Source organism: Nestor notabilis, unplaced genomic scaffold (genome assembly GCF_000696875.1).
Source record: "Nestor notabilis isolate BGI_N333 unplaced genomic scaffold, ASM69687v1 scaffold1253, whole genome shotgun sequence".
NCBI classification, from domain to species: Eukaryota; Metazoa; Chordata; class Aves; order Psittaciformes; family Psittacidae; genus Nestor; species Nestor notabilis.
This window is the reverse complement of record NW_009923073.1, coordinates 59,008-81,457: the sequence shown is the minus strand read 5'-3', so window position 1 is coordinate 81,457 and position 22,450 is coordinate 59,008. Positions and strand designations below refer to the sequence as shown.

Sequence of the window (22,450 nt, the reverse complement as noted above, 5' to 3'; positions counted from 1 at the left end):
TTTTCGTGCTGACATCACCAGGGCCAGGACTGCAGGGTAAAAGCTGTGGTTTATCACTTCATCTCCAGTATCTTAACTGAGTGCAGTTTGGAGGCCAGGTGTCCATTCTGCAGACTGGTTTAAAATGCCCCTTTCAAACAAATAGGCAACGGCAGCTTCACTGGTCTTTCCCAGTGCTTGAGTCAGTCACTAGTATTGTAAGAATTCCATCCATGTATATGCAGACGTAACTGTGACCAAGAGTAAATCTGGATATCAGCTGCTGGTCATCTCTTCTTTATTTTGGAGTTGTGGGGTTCCCTCTCCTCTGCCACTCCTTTTTGTGTTCTCCTTTCTTAATTACTAGTCATGAAAAACATTCTTGTTATTTACGAAGCCTGAAAATTTGCAGAATAGACCACTAAGCCTTTATACGCTATCAGATAAGTCTGCTATACAATACCTGTGAAGATCGAGTTATGGTGATAGAATTCTTGTGATTAAGGGCAACTGCAATTATTTCAATGTTTAAATTAAGGATATGGTTGCTAAATGAGATTAAGAACACGCAAGCAGATTAGAAAATATTGAGGTAGCACAGATTACTTTTATCATTTCAGTTTTAGGTAAAGCAAAATCATAGCTGATCACCAAACTTTCTCAGCCACATCAAACTGCCCCTCACACCAACTGCAATTATCAATCAGGATTGCAAAACTTGCATAGCTCTAGATAAGAAAGTTAAAATCTGGCATGCAGCAAAATCAGCACTGCAAACAAGTCATACTTACTGCATTCTGTTGCAAAAAGAAATTACATAAACTGCAGTCAGTACTTATAGTTCCATAACAACACAGAATATTTCTATTAGCATTTATTTAGAGTACCACGTAGATCAGTCTTTTTATCAGACTCATGTTTGTACATCACTGGAAGTGTGAACTACTACAAAAATGTTATGTATTACTTCTTTGTAGATGAGTGTTTCTTTAGGTACTACCCAAAAATTACCAATAAACTACGGGACTGAGGCACATCAGAGTGCAACACAGAACAGCATTCTTGCGCTGTCAGCTCTTTAAACCACCATGTATTTTCCTTTGTCTCAAAAAGCCATATATATATATATGTGTGTGTGTGTAACCTTTGGTAGACAAATATCACTAAAGGGTGGGGAGAACAGGGAAGGAAAGAGAGAGTACTGAAGGAAGAATGAGTAAAAGTTTATTTGACACATTCAGATAAGACCATCGCTTTAGGTAAACTGAGTTTGAAGAAAGAGGACCCCAACTGACACATCACCTTGACAAAGAGGAAGGGTAAAACACGCTCTGCATTCTCCTGCCAGGCACATGCCACCCAACACAGAAAGACTGTTTCTCCAAAACAATATGTTGTTTTGATTACAAGCACTGCAGGACTTTTCACTGACATATTATACACAGTATTCATCTTTAAAAGAAGATGGAAACTGAACTGCAAATCCAGCTAAACCATGTAACTAAAAGGTCATCAACAATATATTAAAGTAATTGCTACATGCTTTCCTGATTTGCTATGTATCTACGATATTTATGGTTTGCCAAAGAAAGGCAAACCAAAATCCACAGACTTCTTCACAAATCACTCACTTTAAGCTATGAAATTCTATTTGATATTGCCAAGCCACTGAAAATTGCTATTCCAGGAAAAGAGTCATTGAAGAGCAGTAGCAATTTTGTTCTTTATGTATGATGCAGAGCAAAAGCAAAGAAAATGAGGAAAAATGTTTGGAATTACAGAAATTCTCAAAACACTTAACTTGAACATGCCAGAAGACATTTGGTAAATTAAATACACTTTAGAAAGAGGCATTTCCTTTTACAGGCTTAAGAAACACTGCATGAAAAAACCAATTAGAGTGTTTATTTCAGGGCAAATCTGAGTAAGGCAACAGAGACTGAATTTACTCTCTCTTACTGTATAGCTATAATTTTTAATTATGTGAGGGCTTCACAAAGCATAGACCAATTCTCACAAATGAATTGTCCCCCAGTTTTTTAATGAAGGCTCCTTGAAATTAATATGACAGAACTAGAAGGGATCTAAAGGACTTCTGACATTGTTTTTTAGAAGGCAATAGAGAATGACTATTATCAGTGATAACACATCACTAAACGCATTCAGGAGAAATGAACTGGTAGGATCCAGCCATCAGAGACTGTGCTTGTTCCTTATGCTGACCATTTGCATAAAGCAACAGAAAGTGTTTTGATCAACACAGAAAGACCCAAAATTTCAGGAAGAGTTAATGAATTCAAATATTCTTAGCAAATTTTAGGGAAAAAAAAAAACAACACCAAAGTATTTAAGAACAGCATTTCTCAAAGTGCCAGCTTCTCTTCCAGGCCGTAATTCTGCTACTTTAATGTTGAGAGCACCACTTCAATCCATGCATTTTGATAGCAGCATGTCAAACTATCCCTTTGAAATCACCGTGGAATATAAAATGTGTCCTTTGGGGAAGAAAAACACCACTCGATCTCTTAAATTAAATTAGAAGTGCTGGGAAACATAATGTCATCTGAGATAAGCTTAAAGTCGTGTCAAATTTATAGCTACAGAACAACCAGCCACCCTCAGCTTATCCTCTCAATCTTTTATCAGGTGCAACAATACATTTAGACAAGTAGAAAAACTCACTGACAAAAATCAAAGCCTACTTCACCATGTTTTTCACTTCACAGATAATGGTGTCTTGCTCGTACAGCTTTATTCTTTATCGACCTTCAAACTGCCAGGCATCAGGGTGGCATTTCATGAATAGCAAGTTTGTGAGCTCTAAAAAGTTCTGCTCCAGGTAAAAATATAGTGCTCATCTACACAAGCAGATCACAATGTTGTACTTGCTCAGGTTGTTAAGAGTCAACCATGAAAAATGAAAAGTTCTTCTTTTGAACCACTGCTCTTATATAAATTACATACATATGCTTGAAAGTCTAAGGAATATATTTTTTGTTCCTTAATATTTTACCTAATTTCTTCTTTGGAAGTTTCCAGTCATACATATCATGGAATCATCTGAAAAACATATATAGATGTTCCTGACCTTAAGAATAGTTATACCAGCAAAATACCAAATAAAAATGTCTCCATATGTTGATGATGAATGTAATTTCTTGCATTAGATATAGAACACTAAATATCTAATCCAGGGTATTTTTGTATAAAAACCAGCTACCTCCTATCCTTCCCTCCACATAGAGAATTCAAATTCACTCAAGAGTACCCAGATACCAGCGATTTTCAGAGACACTGAGGAAACTAAGATACCTACTTAAAACTGAAACCTGGGTACTTTTCCATACTAGTAGGTAGGAATGAATTCTGCTCTTCCCCCTTGCCTAATAAACCCCTAGTTTAAGTATTCTATTTTCTTGTGTTTTCTCCACTGTTTTCCCCAAATCAAGCATATGGTGTTGTCCAAATCAGCTGTATCATCGGTATCTCACCTATACAAGGTGTTTCTCAATATTTCCTCTTCCTTCTTAACCTTTCATCACACCAGCTCTTGTTGACAGCAAATTCAAAAATCTACATATTGCTCAGTCTATGACCACTGACAAAAAGGTGTTGTCCTACACCTTTTCAAGTACCTTATATGAACACATGTGACTGAAAAATACATGAGAAGCATTTAAAGGAAAACCACAATTTAAAACAAAATCTAAACATTTCAAGTTATGAGACTGTGGAATGAACAGAACCAATGTCATTAAAATGAACTTTTTGGTCAATATGGAGGGGAGAAGACATACAGAAACTGATGTTTTTGCTCTAACAAATATAGCTCCAGAAAGTAACTTATTTCAGCATCAGTGCAGCTCCAGGATTCAGAAGTGTCTGACCTTCTAACATAGGCAGGTGAACCCAGGTAGTTCCATCAGGCCCCTAGACTACTACTGAGAGCAGTAGAGAAAAAGCCAGATGGCAAAAGTAATGATGATAAAAGACCAACATACTCACTTCACTGAGATGAATGGTGGAATGAATGGTGAAACCAACCAGCAAATTTAATTTCTATCCAACTGTAGTATCTGGGGATAGGTTTTTTTATGTATGACCACAGAAGCTCATGAGTTTATGAGACGAAACTAAGAAGTACAAATGCTAGAAAAAGAAAAATCAGCACGATGGGGAAAGTGCAATTAAAGAAAATGAAAAGAGACACATTTTTATCTTAGAAAAAACAAGCTACACGTTCCCCATGTACTCAGTTCTAACAATTTCTTCTGGTTTTTACAAAGTCAGTGAAGATACGTTAACAATATTCACCCCATGTGCTTCTGTTTATATATACAAACATTTGAGTAATCAAATGTAACTGAAATATATCTCATGTGAAATAGAATAATGGCTGTGCTTTTGTGTAAATATCTCTGTAGGCAAAGAAGCAAGGAAGCATACCATTTAACAATAAATATTCCACATACATGTAATCAAACTATGTTTCAGTGTGTCTAAAGGAAGCAAGAAAAATATATGCCGAAGCTTCAGGTCTTATTCATTTTCCATACTTGCATAGCACAACCAGCTTCAGCTCTTAATGATGATACTGGCACTGGTAGAGAACCAGGCACTCTGAAATCCATTGTGATCTCAGCTGTGGTGTCCAGACGTGCAGGTTTAAAACCAAATTTGGAGTTAAAAGGGCAAGCAACTACAGCCAATCCAGTGCATGCAATGCACTTGTGATGCACCCGGAAACCCAGGTACAATCATTCCAACAAACTCAACCTGATAACTTACAGTCCTGGAACAACAGAAATTACAAGTAGGCAAGAACCTACTATATAACCATACCCATTCCTCTAAGACAGAACAGCAGCTATAGGGCGAAACATTATTCACACAACCTGAAGCAGAGCATTTGTGTGTATTGCTCCAGCATTCCAAGCATTTCCTGTGTTAAAAACAGCCAGCCAATGGGATTTACTTCATAAACCTGTGTTTTCTGAAATAATCTTCTCTAAATACTTAAATCATAATGTGATTCATTAAATGGTGATTAACTTCTTCTGCTTCTAAGCATTCTAGCACTTACTGCTTTGCAAGATTGCTAGAAATTATTGCTTTAACTGTGTTTTAAAGTCTCCACAGCACAAATGAGTTCAATCAAGGGACCCTCTCTGTAAAGCTCCCCTCCTTCATAACACTTGCCAGCAGATGTAGTTGATCAATTATAGATTAAAAATACAGCTCTCTCTCATACTATCTGGGCTCTGCCCTGTGCAATCAGATTGATTAGAGGGCCAGGTACATACATTTTAGCACTACCCTTTTGCCAGTATGTGGCATGCTGATGGGCATCTGAAAAGGGTTGAACAATTTCAAAAAGTAAATCTGTTGTAAGGTGAAGTGACTAGAAAAGGAGGCTGGAAATTATGGTCTGGATATTAAAGCAACCAGCAAAACAACAGATACCCGTGGCTGAGCCAGAGTCAAAGTCAAGACATGAAGGAAAGGTCCCCAGAGCCTACAAGAATGAAAAAAAACCCCGAAAGTGCCCATTTTCTCCATATGCTCTTTTTTCCCCCTCTAATAAGTCATTTCTCTAGCAAATAACTACAACCATCTCCATTAAAATCATCCTTGGAGTGTGGGAAGGGGAAATCTCTGGGCCAGGAGCAATCTCTTGGAGCTCAGCATGCTCTGCGGCTGTAATTTCCTTCATGTAATGAACAGGATCGAAAAAAGCAAAGCAACTATTCAGCAAGTGGACCGAGCTGTTGTATAGGTTTATGGTAAAAGTGGAAACACCTCCACAGTTTTTTCATGCCTTAAACATCTCAGAAAGTCATTTTCCATGTTTATCTCCTCCTTATTTGGTTTCCTTCATCTGAAAACAGATAATTACCACAACTATGAACATGTTAATATAATGAAACTTCATTCTTCGTATTTCTAGTGGATTACCTCAATAAAGATATTGGCATTTCATTGATGTACAGATGACAGTTTACGTAGTACATGCAATATTACCAAGCTTCTTTCCATCACCACAAGGGACTTCTACACACAAGAAACAAGCTAATTGCCGTAAATATATAGAACCACTATCAAAGTGCATCAAAGACTGTGAGGAACGGACCTGGTTTTACTGCTGATTTTTACTGCTCTTTCTGTTGGCAGTATCTTTATTTCCTGCTGGAGTTTATGCAGCACACGGATGCTGCCGTGACTTTGTCTGTTCTTGTGTACACGGAGCAAAAGGAGTTGATCGGACGCTGTCCCCAGAGACCGGGTATTGACGTCACCTCAGGTTAACCCTCAGCAGATGTCTGAGGGCCAAACAGAAACAGACCCTCTCTTTCTGAAGCTTTATTTTTGCAGGTCTATGCCCAGCACATCCCCGCTTCTCATCAGGCTAAAACATGTAGAACAAACTGCTCTGCCAAGGGACTAAAAAAAGCATCCAAAAGCATTCACACTCTCGAATTGTCTTCTCAGGGCCTGTCAGATTTCAAGAATAAGCCTTGTTTGGCAGCCCCAACTTTCACAAAACTGCACTCCAAATCATTAGCTGCATCATATGGACCAGCTACAGAGCGACACCTGAAATCTCAGAATAAAGCCTTTAAGCCAGCTAGCACAGCCGCATTTTCATCTCTGAAGGCTAGGCAGGATGAAATATTCATACTTTCTGAATGACATTCATTTTTATACACCCTATCCCTCATCTACATAGTAAATGTAGACAATGGAAAATTAAATGTCCAAACTGAACAGAATCTCTGCTCTTCATTGTTGAAACCTGGCAGGCCCTCAGTCATCCACCTTCCTCAGCCACCTTTCTTTTGCATAAACCCCACCCCTTCCACATTTTGCAGAGACTTGGAAGTCACTTCTGCCCAAAAATATAGAAACAAACACGGAATAAAGCAGGAGCAGTCCTAAACCTACCCCAGGAAGTCTACAATCAAGCTGGTTCTGAAATTCCCAGTGCCACCACCATCACCCCTGCCCATCTCAAATCACAGTCTAGACTACATACTGACTACGTATGCAGCTACTCAAAAATGTGGATAAACATACTTGGAGCAGTAAGTGTCAGGCTTCTATCTATTGCTCAAGCTCCAGCAATGTTACACAACCAACCCAGCCCTGCAGCCTGCATTTTCACACTAATCCTGGTCCCTAAATCCTTGCCCATAGACAACTCACACAGAGACACCCAGAATTTCAGCATTTTGCTTTCAAAACACATACAGCTTACCACAAAAGGCATGGCAGCATTCAAAAATAAACACAGCTTTACAGCACCTATTTTGTGGCTTGTTTAGCCAAGCTTGCTGTTGACATCTGCCAAACCCACAGAGGCTGAGGATTATCAATAGATTTAAATTCCCTAATCTGAATTTTTGGACAGCCACGTCCTTAAATCTGCTTTCTTGGACAGCTTTTGGGTTTGTCCTTGATAAAAGACTAGCGGAAACCAAATCCCAAAGAGTATATGCCAGCAGTATCAATACTTCAGTAACTTCCCATTGTTAAGTTTCAAGAAACCTCTAGTTATTTTGTAAATTAACTTACATTACAGAAAAATATAGGAATTACAGTGGGCAGCAATAAACTTTCAAAAATAGATTAAAAAAAAATCTCATTTATATAAGCTTGAATTTGCATATAATAGAACAAGAATGCTATTGTCATCAGAGGGTGAAGTGTCAGATCTTTCAGAATGGGAAATCTGGGTTTCTTTACTCTTCTTACAGGAGGAATTGTACAACGAGTTAAGGAATCATCCTGAACAGATATAAGGCCCAAGAAATACTGCCTGCCCTGTCTACTAGGAATCAAAACAAAATGCTCAAAAATCTGTAGGAAACTAATGTTTTTGCAGTGGAAGCAGACTATAATACAGTACAATAACTTTCAAGTGAGAATCTCAGGACAAAACAGGTAAATCAGAATATCACTGGTTTATTCTTTCAGAGATCCTGATGGGCAAGTGTAACACTACAGGAAAAATAAAATAAAATCAAATGCACCCTTCAGTAAACACATATTTTGCTACTTACTTCAGTGGTCCTAAGCTTCATGTGTAAATATTTTGCATCTATATAAAGAACTACTACTACCCCTTCTGTAGTGTGTAGTACGAGTTCTGTCTCCAAGGTACAAGAACACTTTAGGTTGAGGCACATGCACTAATGATAAACCTATCTGCTTCCTGAGCATAAACATGATTAAAGTAGGCTTTTTTACCTTCAGCGTATCAAATAGCTTACAAGTTTTAAATGCACAAGTTCACAGATGAAGTCTTTCCAATACATTTTTGCCAAAAAACATTCTTTGTAGAGATGATGTTAGTTCTAACCTTCAAGAACAGACATGAAAGTCAATATCTGACTTAAGAATTAGGTTCAGAAGGAAACTACACATTTTTAGTCAAAATTGTTAAGCAATTTACAGTTAGATGGATATGGTTACTGCCATTGGCTACACCTCAGCTAACATTTCAAATGCTTAGCCATTGTGTTTACAAATGTACCACACAGTAAACCACTCCAATTTCCACTGTACTTTTTATGCTGTAAATCTTAAGGCATTATTGAATTTTCCTTGAGTTACGGTATTGTACAGTGTTAAAATTTACTTCATTTATTGTTTTAATATAATTAACTTTAAGCAATATATTTTCTGTGAAGTGGTTACTTAAATTCTCAACAATAATTGGCTTTTGTAAGCATTTTCTGAAGATCTTTAGTAATTTTTGAGATTCAATCATTTGTTACAAAACACGACATTAAAAATATGCCGCAGGCATCCTCTTGCTTGACCTTACGCCATGACATTCATTCAAGCAACACAAGACCAGTTACACTTTGCCTATACAATGTTTATCACAGTTATTTTACTCAATTTAAGGATTATGACATAATATCATTTTTTGTTCCAACTAGAGCTGCATAGAAAATTAACGTTGTTTTGCCTCGAAATAATGTCTTTGCTTTTGATTTAATTGAAAATAAGCCAGAGGCTTCTGCTTATAAAATTAACCTGTCTGAAACACAGAGATGACTAAGTGGGTGGTACTGGAAACACAGCTGATTTGGGATTTGCTAATGGACTATTTGTCTATCATTCACCCTTTGAATTACAGTACTGCTATGTAGCCCCAATACTAGTACCTTTAAGAGTGACCTCTAGAAACCTAAACCAATCAAGCTTCTTTTTCAAACATGTTTAAATTAAAATATGGTATAGTATATAATATGGTATAGTATGCTTCTGGCATACTACCTGACTCCCATTTTCAGTGTTCAGAAATAATTCCATTATTTCTGTGATGCTGAACCAAGCTACTTGGCTAGTACTCTTACCTCATGAAAACCTCTTATATGAATGTACTAATGAATTTGATCCTCGAATCACAAGGCAAAACTTTCCCACCTTTCCCAGCAGAACCAACATGCAAGATTTAAAGGAGCGAACAGCAACTACTTGTATTATTTCATAGCTCTGGAGTTTGTATGAATTGGGAAAGCCACATTGTAATTCAGTATGAAAGTGAAGAGAGTCTTGTTCTTTCATTTTTCTCCTGCAAAACTACATCTCCCGTACTCACCTACTTACTTGTGACCCTCTAAGACGTTGAACTCCTATCAAAACCAGAAAATTGCATACAAGAAACAACCTTGTCTCTAGAACACCATCCCACAAACACAATTACTCATCTGGCTTGTGTGCCAGTGCAAGCTTCTGTCTGCCACCTCAGCCTACATGTTTATCCTTAATCAAACATAAAAGAAAGAGCTAGTGAAAACAGGAGTCCTGCCCGAAGATGCTAGCAGAACCAGACCAGTGTCCGGCTTTCTAAAGGTATGCCAAGGACCAGCCCCAAAGAGATCTGGCACTAAGATCTCCATTCAGCCACCTGACCACTTGTAATATATTTTCACAAATACCTTCCTATGTTTCATGCAAACAATACAACCTAGCTTAGTAAACCCTTGAAGCAAGTATCAGCTTTGTTCTTCCTCTTCATGGAAGTATTTGGATTTGCACATACTTTGATGTTACGCTTCTGAAATAAAGCTTACACCACCCTCCCATGTACAATCACTCTCCGGGATTATTCCCATCTTCTACATAGTTTAAACATACTCCCTGGATTTTCAAAGAAGGATGTAGGGGAGTGGGTAAGGATTCCGTGTTTTCTACTGGTTTTCCCCTCTTCAGCTGAGTTTCTAGTTTAAACACTATACAGATTCTAACTGAGATCCACAAATCTCTTAAGAAACCCTGTCAGAGTAAGATTTATGAAAACACCCTCTCCCTCGTGTTCCCTAACCTAATTAAAAACTCCTTGTTGATTGTGTTTCAAAATACCACCAGGCTAAAAATACAATCATAAACAAACAGCAGTGAGCCACAGATCGCTAGCTAGGAATTGGTACAGAATACTTAATGAAGGGAATCGAGATGAAAAGCAATATAATTCCATGTTTGATTTTGACAGGGAAAAAAGTATTGTCGTCGTGTTTTTTAAAGAATACAAAGCTTGTTCAAAGACATCCACAAAATGCCTCAAGGCAGAAATGACACTGCAGTTTCTCTTATGCTCAGAATGTATATCACTCTATTTAGTTTACCCATCATAAGGATTTATTTACCTATGGTGTAAAGAGACACAAGTTTGGCTTTCAGAACTTTTTGTTTCAATTACCAGACATGCTAAGACATCTCTCTTTGGCTTACTTTTCTAGTGTGGGATTTTTGTCAGGAATGACATACTTGATTCAAAATTACATGTATTCTGATTCATGAACTATGCTATTAAACTTTAATAACAGCTCTCACGTTAAATGTTTACTATTATAAAGGTCTTACCTCAAAAATTTCAAAGCCATAGATGTCCAGCACCCCCATTACCTTCTTTCTCACTTTTGTTTGTGCCTTAAAAAAAAATAATAATTAAACATTGAGTCATCTGTACATCTCATACTTGGGAATCAAGAAAACTGATGTATCTCGTAAGTAGGCTGTCAAATTCTGTAAATTAAAATGTTTAGTAGTTTCCCAAAATACACTTAACATGAATTATTTTATAAGCTTTAAAACAGAGCAGACAGCAATTTGTTGAGCTGTAATACAGTTATTCACCTGTATCATGTCTAACAGTGTACAACCAGGAAAAATGAAATTGGCAAATACGATTCTATTGACCGCTTTAAAGGGTTTCTATTGATTTCTTACGGGCACAAAACAATGATACCTTAATGCTCTCATTGATTCTGGTAACAAGCCAAGAGAACAGTCGACTGTATAGGTTCTTAGCCAGAGCATCACGAGCGTAGTAAGCCTAAACAGAAGAAACAAAAAAAATTTATAAAGGCTGGGCTAATCCCAACGTTTTTTTAGTGATATATCTTAAAGGTGCTATGAACAGAGTAGAGTGGGAATGGCTCAAGCGGCAGTGCCTCTGCCCAAACAGGCACTGGAGCCATACCAGGGGCACCAGGACACTTCAGTGTTGGTAGCTTGTTGATGCACCCCTCTGCCTTCCTGGCCATGGACTAGCTGAAACAGCAGCCACAATCAGGGCACTTCGGTTCCCTTCCTGCTCACCCAGACCTCCTCTAAAGACTCACGTTCCCCATCCTAATCCAAAGCAAAGGGACTTGAGCAGCTGCAGTCAGGGAAACGACATTCCTGCTAGCCTGAGCTGATGAGACACAGGTGGCAATCACACAACATTACAGAGAGATAAGTCCACGTTGGCAGCAGCAGTTCTTCAGCAACCCCGGGGCATACAACTCACATGAAATTACACCAGTTGCTCTAAATTAAAACAGTCTGCCACAGTGCTTTCAACATGCCTTCGTGCAGAACTGTTTCATCTTTTCATTCTCTGCAACCTTTTCCTCTCCCTCATCTTTTTGAGGTAACTCACAAACAAAACATCCAGTACATTTGAACACTGAGAAACTGCTGAAGAAAAAACACACATGCTGCTTATATGTTCTCTTCAGTAAGCCTATTAGTTGTAGTTTTTATTTGGGCAGTTATGGTTTAGTCATGTAGAATAAATTGCCATTTTAAACATTTCTTTCCTTTAATCAGGTGTTCTTTTTACCTGAGCCACATTCAGTGTTGTTGAAACTTTCTCTTGCTTGGCTTCAACAGTCCGGAAGCTGAAAGCTCTTTCCAATACAGACTGGTCTATACCCGTCAACTCGCAGATTTCCTTGAGTTCTAGCAGGAAAAAGCAGAGTGTAAATATAATGAATCCTTTTGTATCATTGCTTTTCTTCCCACAAAACTATTAGCTTTTAAGTAGTTCAGTATCTTCCCAAATCAGGTTTTCTTCAACAGAAGTGTCCCCCCATCACACTTTCTCCCAGCTACACCCTTGCCAAGCAAAGCTTCTTAACAATAAGCACATCATAAGGAAACAGAGTTATTAGTTTTGAAAGCACTTTCTATCTGGTTATTTTTGTGAATGTAAGTACCTGACTTTCTGTCAGTAACTGCTTTTCACAATGAAAATACTCCCAAATGAAAATAAATGAACTTTCAAAAGGTATCAGCTGCAAAAAACGTGACCAAATGAATCTGACATTACAGGCAGAGATGCCCTCCTACAAAAAACAAAAGCCTCCACTGCAGAATAACCAAGCCCCTACAGAAATGCTTAGCACCATTTAACATTTCAGAAGAAAGTGTTAATAAAGCGGGAAAAAAAAGGAACTAATCATTTGTGGACTTTCAAACACAACAACTGACATTGCATGGAATTCAACCCATATTTGCCTGCGGGCGAGTTCTGGAAACAATCTAATTTAATTCATCTGTAAGGATATTGTATTTCTACAGAAATCACAAAATTAGTAATGACTTCAGACAAATTAGTGGTTTTCCTGCCATCACTAATCTCATCTTACCGTTTTTATCTTTGATTTTACTCTCATCTAGTCCATTCACACGAGATTCAGGCTTAAATTCAATATTTCCCAATTTGAGAACGGCTGCCACCACTTCAAAAACAGACTGTGTTTCATGATCCATAAAGCCAACAATCTGCATTGCATTCTGGAAAGGGGACAGATAAAACTCTGAGATTAAACAACCCACATATACGTATAAAAGACAGGTTGAATAACAATGAATATGAATGTCAATCCGGTCCTTTTCTAGGATTCCTTCAGTTTATGTGTTTCTAAAATGCAGTACTTTCACTGGGTAATAGGGTCCTGTATTATTCTGATCCCCCAGTACAATCAAGCAAAAAGCACCATGGCAAATCATCTTGAGAACCATCCCAGCATGCTTTTCTTTCAACTTGGTCAGCATCACTGGGTTCATGAAGCTCAATCACTGCCATGATAAGCAGCTACAAAATATAACCTTTTCCATGGTCTCATCAAGGGGCCTGGGCTGCTTTTTTATTCTCCTTCCTTTTTTTTTTTTCAGTCTTTTTTTGTATTTCCACTTGAACATTCCAGAAACTTGGTTCTTCGTATTTTCTAATTGTACTTAAGCTTCCCTGTACAAACATGCTATACTCTTGCATCAAGGGTGCTAGCACTCAGAGAAGATGGCTCTCTTAGCCCAGCCCAGCACAAATGGCCAGACCTAGGGTGTAAATCCTCTGTGTTCATGTTGAGCCCTTTGGGATTTACACCCAACCCCTGTTTCTTCTTACCCTAACTGTTCTGAAGTTTGCAGCATCATCCACTCCATTCACTTTGGCAGAATCAAGGCCCAAGTAGTTGTATCTGCTGAAGTCCCGCTCCAGTTTAAGGTTGCCTAATAAATCAAATAAAAATATCATTAGTAACAGCATGTTTGTTAGTAGCTCTTTTATCCCTGAATCAGTATTGTCAAGAGCTGTTACTACTACTAGGTTTAAGTTTTCTTCAAGGATCTTTATTACGAGCCTTCTGAATAAGAATAGGTCTTTTTCTTTGTTTATAATACATTGCAAAGCCATTTCTGATGCAGATATCTGGCTAATACCAAACCATATATTTACTTCAGTATTACTATTGCCACTACCACCATATCACATTTCCCACAAAAGATGATGGGCATGGAACAGCACATTAAGTATGAAGAAAACCTGTATCTGAAACTGGCACAGGGGCAACACTTACAGAGGAAGTCTTCCGATGCACCAGACAGTATCTGATAGAAAATGTGAAAGTTTCTTTCACCTCTTGGCTGCTTAACAACACGAGACTTCTCCAGCAGATCTAAACAAGCAAACAAAATCTTACATGTCAGGGAACAACTGCTGGAGCAAAACTCTTTAATGTGAACATAATCCCCCATTGTTTTCTACTTCAGTGCTTTATATCATGAGCAGCAAATTAGAAGGTGATAAATGGTAGGCACAAACCTTATCACAATGTAACACATTAGTACATAGTTCTCAAATAAGTCATTTGAGCAGGCTGTAAATCCAATATACTTATAAAAGATGCAGTCTGTGAGCTGCAAAGAAAACTTACGTCAGGGAGGCAATGTGCTCAAAAGAAGTCAACCAATTTACGGTACCACCACTACATTAAGATTTGGTGAAAATGATTATATGGGCAAGGGTTTGAAAAGAACTGAAATGTCAACAGGTTAAGCACAGGGAAGAAGGGAAAAAGAAAGGGGGAAGCCAAATAATGAATAGAAACTGAGTGATCACATAGCACTTTGTGAACCTCAGGTGCATCAGACTATGAAATAACTCCCAATGGGACTTATAAGACATCATAAGACACTTAAAGTGAAATGGAAAAGCATCATCGTGCTCATTGAGTCGTCTGACAAGATCACTTCGACCACCACCGTGAGTGATGGGCACATTTCTAGACCTTACCAATAAGGGCAGGAATCTAGGCAGACAGCAGAAGCAGACTGATTTGTAACACACTGCAAACACTTCAGACCCTCCATCATATTTACCATGGAGGTGACAATACAAACCTGGTGACCACAGCCTGTACTGCATGGAAAGGCTGCAGTTTCCAGTGCACCAGGAGAAGGATGTGATAAGAGAACCCTGGACAGGTATCAGTGTCGCTCACTGTTTTTTCCTTCTTTCCCACTGGCAAGCAAGGGCTCCACACCATTTTTCCAGGCAGCAAACCCACAGTTCCCAGTATACAGTTTCTCTTAAGCTACATATATTCAGCGACATGAAGACTGAGACATTCAGTGCCTCATTCCAAGTAAACAACGAAGGAGTTTCCCTATGTAACTACCACCAGATACCCACCACAGCTCTCTGACTGGGGTTAAGTTTTCTCTAGGCTACATTCATGCAAGAAGAAAGCTCCAAAAGGGAAATCATCACAGCCTGGCTCTCAATCTACAGAAGAGCTTCCACAAAGTTGAGACATTCAACAAAGATAGAACACAGGGAACACCAATTCATTTAAGGACACGTGGAGCTGCTAAACATTTCCCCTGCCTGGCTACTATAATATCCAACGAAACTGAGCCTGTTCAGTCTTAGCAATCTGGCAAGGTAGAGGCAGTGCTCAGTGCAGCTCCCTTTGTGCTGCAATCCCCTTCTATCCCTGCCACAGGGAGCCGCAGCCCCTGGGCTCTGCTGGCTTTCTGGCACATCAGGGCTTAGCCCAAGAGAAGAGCCTGCTGTGGGGGTCGCTCCATGAGCAGAGCAGTGCAATAGAGTCCATTAGTATTTTCTTTATCTACAAGCAGCATGTTGTGCCTGTGTTGCCCATTGTAATTACCTACAGCTACACCCCTTCTTGTGGAATAGGAACCAAAGCCCAAACTTCAACACACAAAATTATCTGAGCCTTAGGAGGCCCTCCTCCAAACAAAACAGATTCAAAAATTAATGTCTGCTCTAATAATTAACCAGTGACAAAAATGACAGAATTCAGATGGTATTATTAATATTCTGGTTGGCTTATTGTAGGGCAAGTTTCAAATATTTTACAGACCAGCTGAACTATGTTATTCCATAAACATGCAATTGTCCGAGTGAAGAACTGTAATCAGCACTGTGGGTGATAGTGAGTAAGGCTCCCAGTGACCAGAGCATCTGACTGTATGAAGCATCTAATGTGCTGTGTGACCACATCAGAACTTCAGCCTTGTTCAAACAGACATATGTATTTTGATAACTCAATAACCCTACAGTCTCTTTCCTTCCAAAGGTGGCCCTGTTTCAGCACCTGGAAGTTTTGCACATCCCGGTCGCAAAGCACACCCAAGATATGCCCAAACAAGTGGCTGTCACATTATTGCCAGCAGCTCATCTTTACCTTAGGATGGGACAGGTTACAGATTTCCACTTTTGCTTTTTCCATTTCATTAACATTTTTTCTTTCTTTTCTTTTCTTAAACACACACGACTAACATCTGATGGTTGATGCTATGTTGGAAAAGCACAGACCAGAAGCTGTAGTTCTCACTAGCAGCCTGGTGTGCAGCTGCTCCACCTCTAACTTCACCTGCGTTTGGGGCTCTCCTTGAGCTGTGGTCAAACTCAGAGTCATCCTAGTTAGTTAGCCTAACCAGTTAGTTCTAACTATTCTATTCTATTCTGTTCTGTTCTATTCTATTCTATTCTAACTTAGCTATTGGATACCTGATCCTCTCTAGTTTTTAACACATAACTTAAAGGGAGAGGCTGGTCCACCATCCATCCAAGTGTTAATACTTGGGCTGAGAAAGGCAAGGTGAGGGCCAGGCAGTTCAGAGTCACTCTGGCTGTGAAAGTTCTCTAGTGAAGTGTTGGAATGGATTGCAGCCAAATTTAATCTCAAAGAAATAAACAACTTCAGCTCCCGCAGTGGCTATACACACTTCAGGAAATAGCTGTATTTCCAAAGTATATTGAAGCAGTGTGGCTTGGCTTATTTGGGTTTAAAAATATTCTACATATAAATTTACTCCAACGCTGTCATAAAAGCTCAGCCACATATTGTAAGCCTTCTTCTAATTACATGCATGCCTTCAGCAGATTTAACAAACAGTTTCTTGAACATATGCCAAATTAGCTATGTTAGAAGGATAACTGTCTTGTATTTTTCACCACAGTTCATCTTATTTATATACTTAAGAAGCAATACGGTTAATAATTAACAGTCAGCTTCCCAATGCCCCAATATTCCATATTCTGTCAGCTTTTGTAACAGGAAAAAAGCTCCAGAAAGCAGTTACTGACAGAAAATCAGGTATTTACCTTAACAAAGCAGCTGCTACCAATTCTCTCTAAAGCTATATTCTTTTTCCACTTTTCTTTCTGTTTACATGCAGACTGAAATCAGACTGGTAAGAAAAGACCCAGACCATCTGCCCTCCTCTTCAGAAAACTTCTTCCCTTTGTTTGCCCTGATTAGCATTTTAATATATCAACCCAATATATTTTCTGTAAAGCAACTACTGCACAACCTGTAGCTTTTGTGTTAACTCTCACATGGTTACAAATTCTGTGGATTAAGCATCCAAGAGAGAAGATTTCTGCATGCATCCACTCCGTAATTCTGTTTACAGCAGCATGTGCGGACAGATGGTGCTTATCTATATGAAAACCCACACAAGCAAAAAACCCAAATCTCTATACATGCTACATTTTGTTATATAGTCTAAATACATACCTATATGTTATATAGTCTAAATAAATTATGTATAGTGACTATACGGATTTACTTAGAGAGAACATACAGAATGACATATGGTGTATTTATGAATTCCTTCCGCATTATCTAACAATGCTTCTGCTTGAACGGAAACATTTAGCATGTTGCTTGTATCAAAGCAACTGTAAAAATTAAATTCCTTTGGAAAGGTCTGCCCTGGAAACACTTTTATATCATTTGGTTTGAATATCCATTCATTCAGACGGCTCAAAACCCACCTACATTCCTCAGGTCCTGAAGATTATTTGTTATTCCTAAATAATACTGGTTTAAATGCAGGAGATCTGTGTGAGCATCCTGCTAAACCATTTGACTGAAGTCAGCATGAAAGAAATAATAAAAAAGGAAATTATGTTGAATACTTGATGCTCAATACTTCTGCAAACTCTGATGTACAAATCTACCTGATTTCTTTTTGCTTATTTGACCAGTGCTGAAAAATTTAGGACATTTGTGTTTCTCTAAATATACTAGAAATTGAATCAACATTCAAGAAAAGAGTAAGTAAACACTAAACCAAGAAAAACCAACAGTACCTTGAAACATTTTGAATAATCCAGGAAAAGTTTATTTTACTCTCTTCATCATAGGTATTCAACCAAACTTACAGAACATGTTGCTAAATTATCTTTTCTGTTTTCCTACCTTGATTCTTCAGCTGTCACCAAAAAAAGCCACTGATGAAAAAGAAAATCCAGGAGTGGTTTCTCAGTTTTTTCCCATTATTCCCACCAAGTTTATACTAATGTTTGCTTGAATGAAACAGTCTGTAAATGTATCAAACAAAAACCCATTTGGGCAGTATGTGCAGTGAAAATACGATGACTGTACAATTTTAAGAGTGTTAAATCCTGATTACTCAAGTGATAAGTGATGTTTAAAAATGAGCTGATCAAAATGTTTAGTATTGTTTGGTTTTTTAAACACTTCCTAATTTAGCCAAGGCAATTGCCTAAACACTGGCAACTGTGCTAACAGGGACACCAAGGGAGATGTTGGAAGAAGTTAAGATTAAACAAAAATCAACAAGGAGTATCTCTTTCCACAACATCTAATTGTAAAATCTGTGTAATATTTCCCTAAGCAAAGGAGCTTACTAACAGCAATCACACAACTAAAATCAACAGCCCAAGTTGTTGATTTCTCAGTAAGTGGGTAATTACTTTTGTCTTTTAAAATGAACAAACAAATTGTAAAGAAGAATAAGCTGTAAAGTTATCACTATTGCTTTGCTAACTTTAAAAAGTTGCTGCTTTAAACAAACATCATAGGTTTCTTTCATGTTATTGAAAGAGATGGCAAAACAGAGGCCTTTCTTAATCACTTGTTATTTGGACTTTAGGTACACTGTGGTGGTTAAAAAAGGCTTTTTCAAAAGCAGGTATTACATATACTGTACTTCACCTGCACCACTGTTGTCTTCTAGTTAATCGTTAAATCACCAAAGGGCTTAGGCAGTTATAGGAAAGATCACCTAATGCTAAACACTAGGTATCTTTCAGCAGGAAATTCCAGATGAAATGTGAAAATTTAACACTTAGAAATATTCTGGGAAAGATACTGTAAAATCCCTACTTCTCAAGAGGTCTGAACAACTGCAAGTATGAAATATTTTGGACTGTACTATGCAAAAGCATTTCAACCATAAAATTTAGTGTACACAACAGTCACAAAACTAACAAACCAAGTGCGCACATAAACGTTGCTTTGAGTACAAAACAGATGCAACATCTGTGGACAGAGAGTCATATTTCAGAGCTGTACAAGATATTGCACCTATTGCTTCAAAACCAAACATGCCCAGTTTTACATAAAATACGTACTATTCTATAATTACAGGTGGAAAAGAAACTACTATTCTCCTTTCTCCTGCTCTCATCCCCACTAACAGAGTAGTTACAGTAATAGCATTGATGGTTTCTGTAATGTGTTTCCATAATATTACACTCAGGTAAAAGCAAGTTAATTACTCAACTCTCCAACTGCCTGCTTTGGGGGACAAAAAACCCTCTGAGCATGTAAACACTGACAAGACTGTTCATTGCAACAGCAGCAACCATGAACATCCCACGGGAGGACAGAAGAAGCAGATACACTCATAGTTCAGGCAGAGAAAATGTAAATGCAACTCACCTGGTGGGCAATGCATTTTAAAGCAGCAGCATGCCTTTCAGTGGGACCGGTGTTTGTGACAAAACAGTAATGGGATGTCTACAACCACAGGTGACAACACAGCAAGAGTTTGGTGTTCAGAAATGCTCACAGGAGTATTTTGGTCTCCTAATCCTCCCCCCCAGGAAACAGGTCAGCCCATGAATAGATGGGCTGGTTGTTAGCTAGCACCAAGACTATGCACCTCACGTTACATGGATTCCTACATCTCACACCCACGAGGAAAATAAGTCGGGACCTTCACATAAAACTAACAAAAAGGGAATAGGTTGCCCAAGGAAGTCATGAATGCTCCAACCCTAGAGGTGTTCAAGGCCAGGTTGGACAGAGCCTTGGGCGACATAGTTTAGTGTGTGGTGTCCCTGCTCATGGCAGGGGGGTTGGAACTAGATGATCTTAAGGTCCTTTCCAACCCTAACTATTCTATGATTCTAACTCGGGCTTACTACATACCTCAGCTTACTCAGCCTTCTTTACCCTCCTGCTCACCCCCACCCCTCGGGTGCTGCGGACATAAATTCATATACATACAACACACACTACCTGAAATCACTTTTCTTTTGCAGTCTAAGGGAAAAAAAAAACCCGACTGAAGGAATATACTTAAGACTTTCCAAAAATCATGCCATCTCTAATTTTCCACTCTGTTTCTTTTCATGACTGCACATATATCAATATGTCAAATCCCTTGGAAATCAGCACAGTTGGAAGCTCTGAGCAGCCATGTAATGTACATGTAATGAGCCTATGTGCATTTTAATGTAACGAGCCTACGTGCATTTTACACTGTTCAAACATAAAATTATCTTCAGTTTGGGAACATACCACTTGTGACTTAATAGGTGTCACAAATCCCTTCCATTTTATTATTCCCATTCTAATTTTACTCAAAGGATTTACCTTTCCATTTACGGCACATTAAAAATTCCAGATCTCTTTGCTCCCACTAAAGCAAATGGATATTTCCATTCACTGCAAACGGACAGGACAGACACAGTATGCACTGTCATGATAATTTTACCCTCTAGCTCCATTCCATGAAAGGTTCACTTGTAGGTTAACCCCTGTCATTAAGAAGTAAAAGGTCGTTGAAGGGCATCAGAAGAATGGCCCAAGGGAAGGTCACAATAGCGTCAGCCCTACATGAAGGGTCATGGACAGACTGACTAGCCTTTCACAGAGCTTCACAGCATTTCAGAGTAGGACAGACCAGACCATTTCAAACAAGATCTTTTAGCCTAATGGGTCTCTGCTTATCTTTACCAGCCTGATAAAATTTATAGCTTATCTTCATTACCTTTCCTGCCAGGAAAATAAACTAGATGTCTACCATGTCTGCCTCCAGCCACTCACAATATGAAATACAGCTTGGTGACATAGGCTGTGATCCAAAAGCTTTCTAACTTCTTTGATGTTTGGAAATCAAGTTCTTCAGATACAACTATTAAAGTTTAATCAAAATACTGTGATATCATTTTCACATCATATTAACACAATACCAACACATGCTCAGAAATCAAAGAGTATTTATGAAAAACCTAATCATACTTCCCTTTTAAGGACAGAAAACTTGAGCACTACTTCCTACTTGATGAATTAAGAAGACAAATCCTAAATTTGACTAACACCAGAGTAAATTCTAAGTGGTGTAAAAGAATGTAAAGCCCCAGTATCGCTGGAATGGTGATATCTCACAACAGGAACATTTCTGTTGCAATGCAATGCTGCAGATGTGTGGAAAAGATCTGAGGCAGGACAATAAACTTGCTTTAAAACTGTGCAGAATTTAAACTCTTCTTTTTTAAATAGAGGGATGGACTATCAAATATTGTGAACATTAAATGAGGTATTTCATAGTTCAACAAGTAACGTCTTTTCCACAACAGAGCTTACACATAAGCTCTTTATTTTTAAATTAATCTTCTTGCTATTAGATATTTATTAAATGTGAGACGACAAGGGGGATGCCTAAAATAGGCAGCTTTTAGGAAGATCTAAAAATATATCTGCCCTTGATTACATTTGTCATCATGTTATTATAATTACATGTAATGTTGTAATTACAACATGCAAAGTTTTATAAGGCAGATAAACTATAGAGTAACTATTTGGATTGCCTTTTGATATGACACAATATTTTAATCAGATGAATCAGCACAGTACTTCCAAACTGCTGAATGTCCACTCTACAAAAGAGGGTTTTTTCCTATATATCTCTTTCGTACATGAAATAAAAAGCAACAAACAACACAGCTAGCCTGCTACAACCTTTTGTTCACATTTAATTATTGATGAATACACTATGTTTGGCCTCTGATTTCACTGTCAAATGTGAAAGCTAATAGATAACTGTAAACACTTCAAGAGTGACTTCTTTGAGTTTCCAGATTCTGTCACAAAAATCATGCTCTTTGAGTTCCAAAAGGTGACTTGGCCCAGAAAAGATGTTTGTCCTATGAAAAAAACCAAACCCTGTATTTATGTGTAAAATTTATGTGTAAAATTTTTCACACTGTTTTAAAACGTTGGTATTGCATGTGGAGCATTCAGTTCACCTTGGATGATTCTCATTATTACACAAACAGTAAAATGCCAACAGTTAGAAAGTCAGCCTTAGAAACAGCGATGAATTTGGCTAAGTG

General features: G+C 38.2%; 1 protein-coding gene across 2 annotated transcripts in view; it reads right to left on the bottom strand.

Annotated features, from left to right (window-relative positions):
• The window catches only part of MYO1B (myosin IB), a 94,046-nt gene that overhangs the window by 28,539 nt on the left and 43,057 nt on the right, over nucleotides 1–22,450 (bottom strand). For both annotated transcript variants that reach the window (XM_010011928.1, XM_010011929.1), the window contains exons 7-12: nucleotides 14,121–14,219; nucleotides 13,670–13,773; nucleotides 12,909–13,056; nucleotides 12,101–12,219; nucleotides 11,240–11,326; nucleotides 10,855–10,920 (exon numbers count right to left, since the gene is read on the bottom strand). In XM_010011928.1, coding sequence (XP_010010230.1) covers nucleotides 10,855–10,920; nucleotides 11,240–11,326; nucleotides 12,101–12,219; nucleotides 12,909–13,056; nucleotides 13,670–13,773; nucleotides 14,121–14,219 — 623 coding nt within the window. The remainder of the gene's footprint in view (nucleotides 1–10,854; nucleotides 10,921–11,239; nucleotides 11,327–12,100; nucleotides 12,220–12,908; nucleotides 13,057–13,669; nucleotides 13,774–14,120; nucleotides 14,220–22,450) is intronic.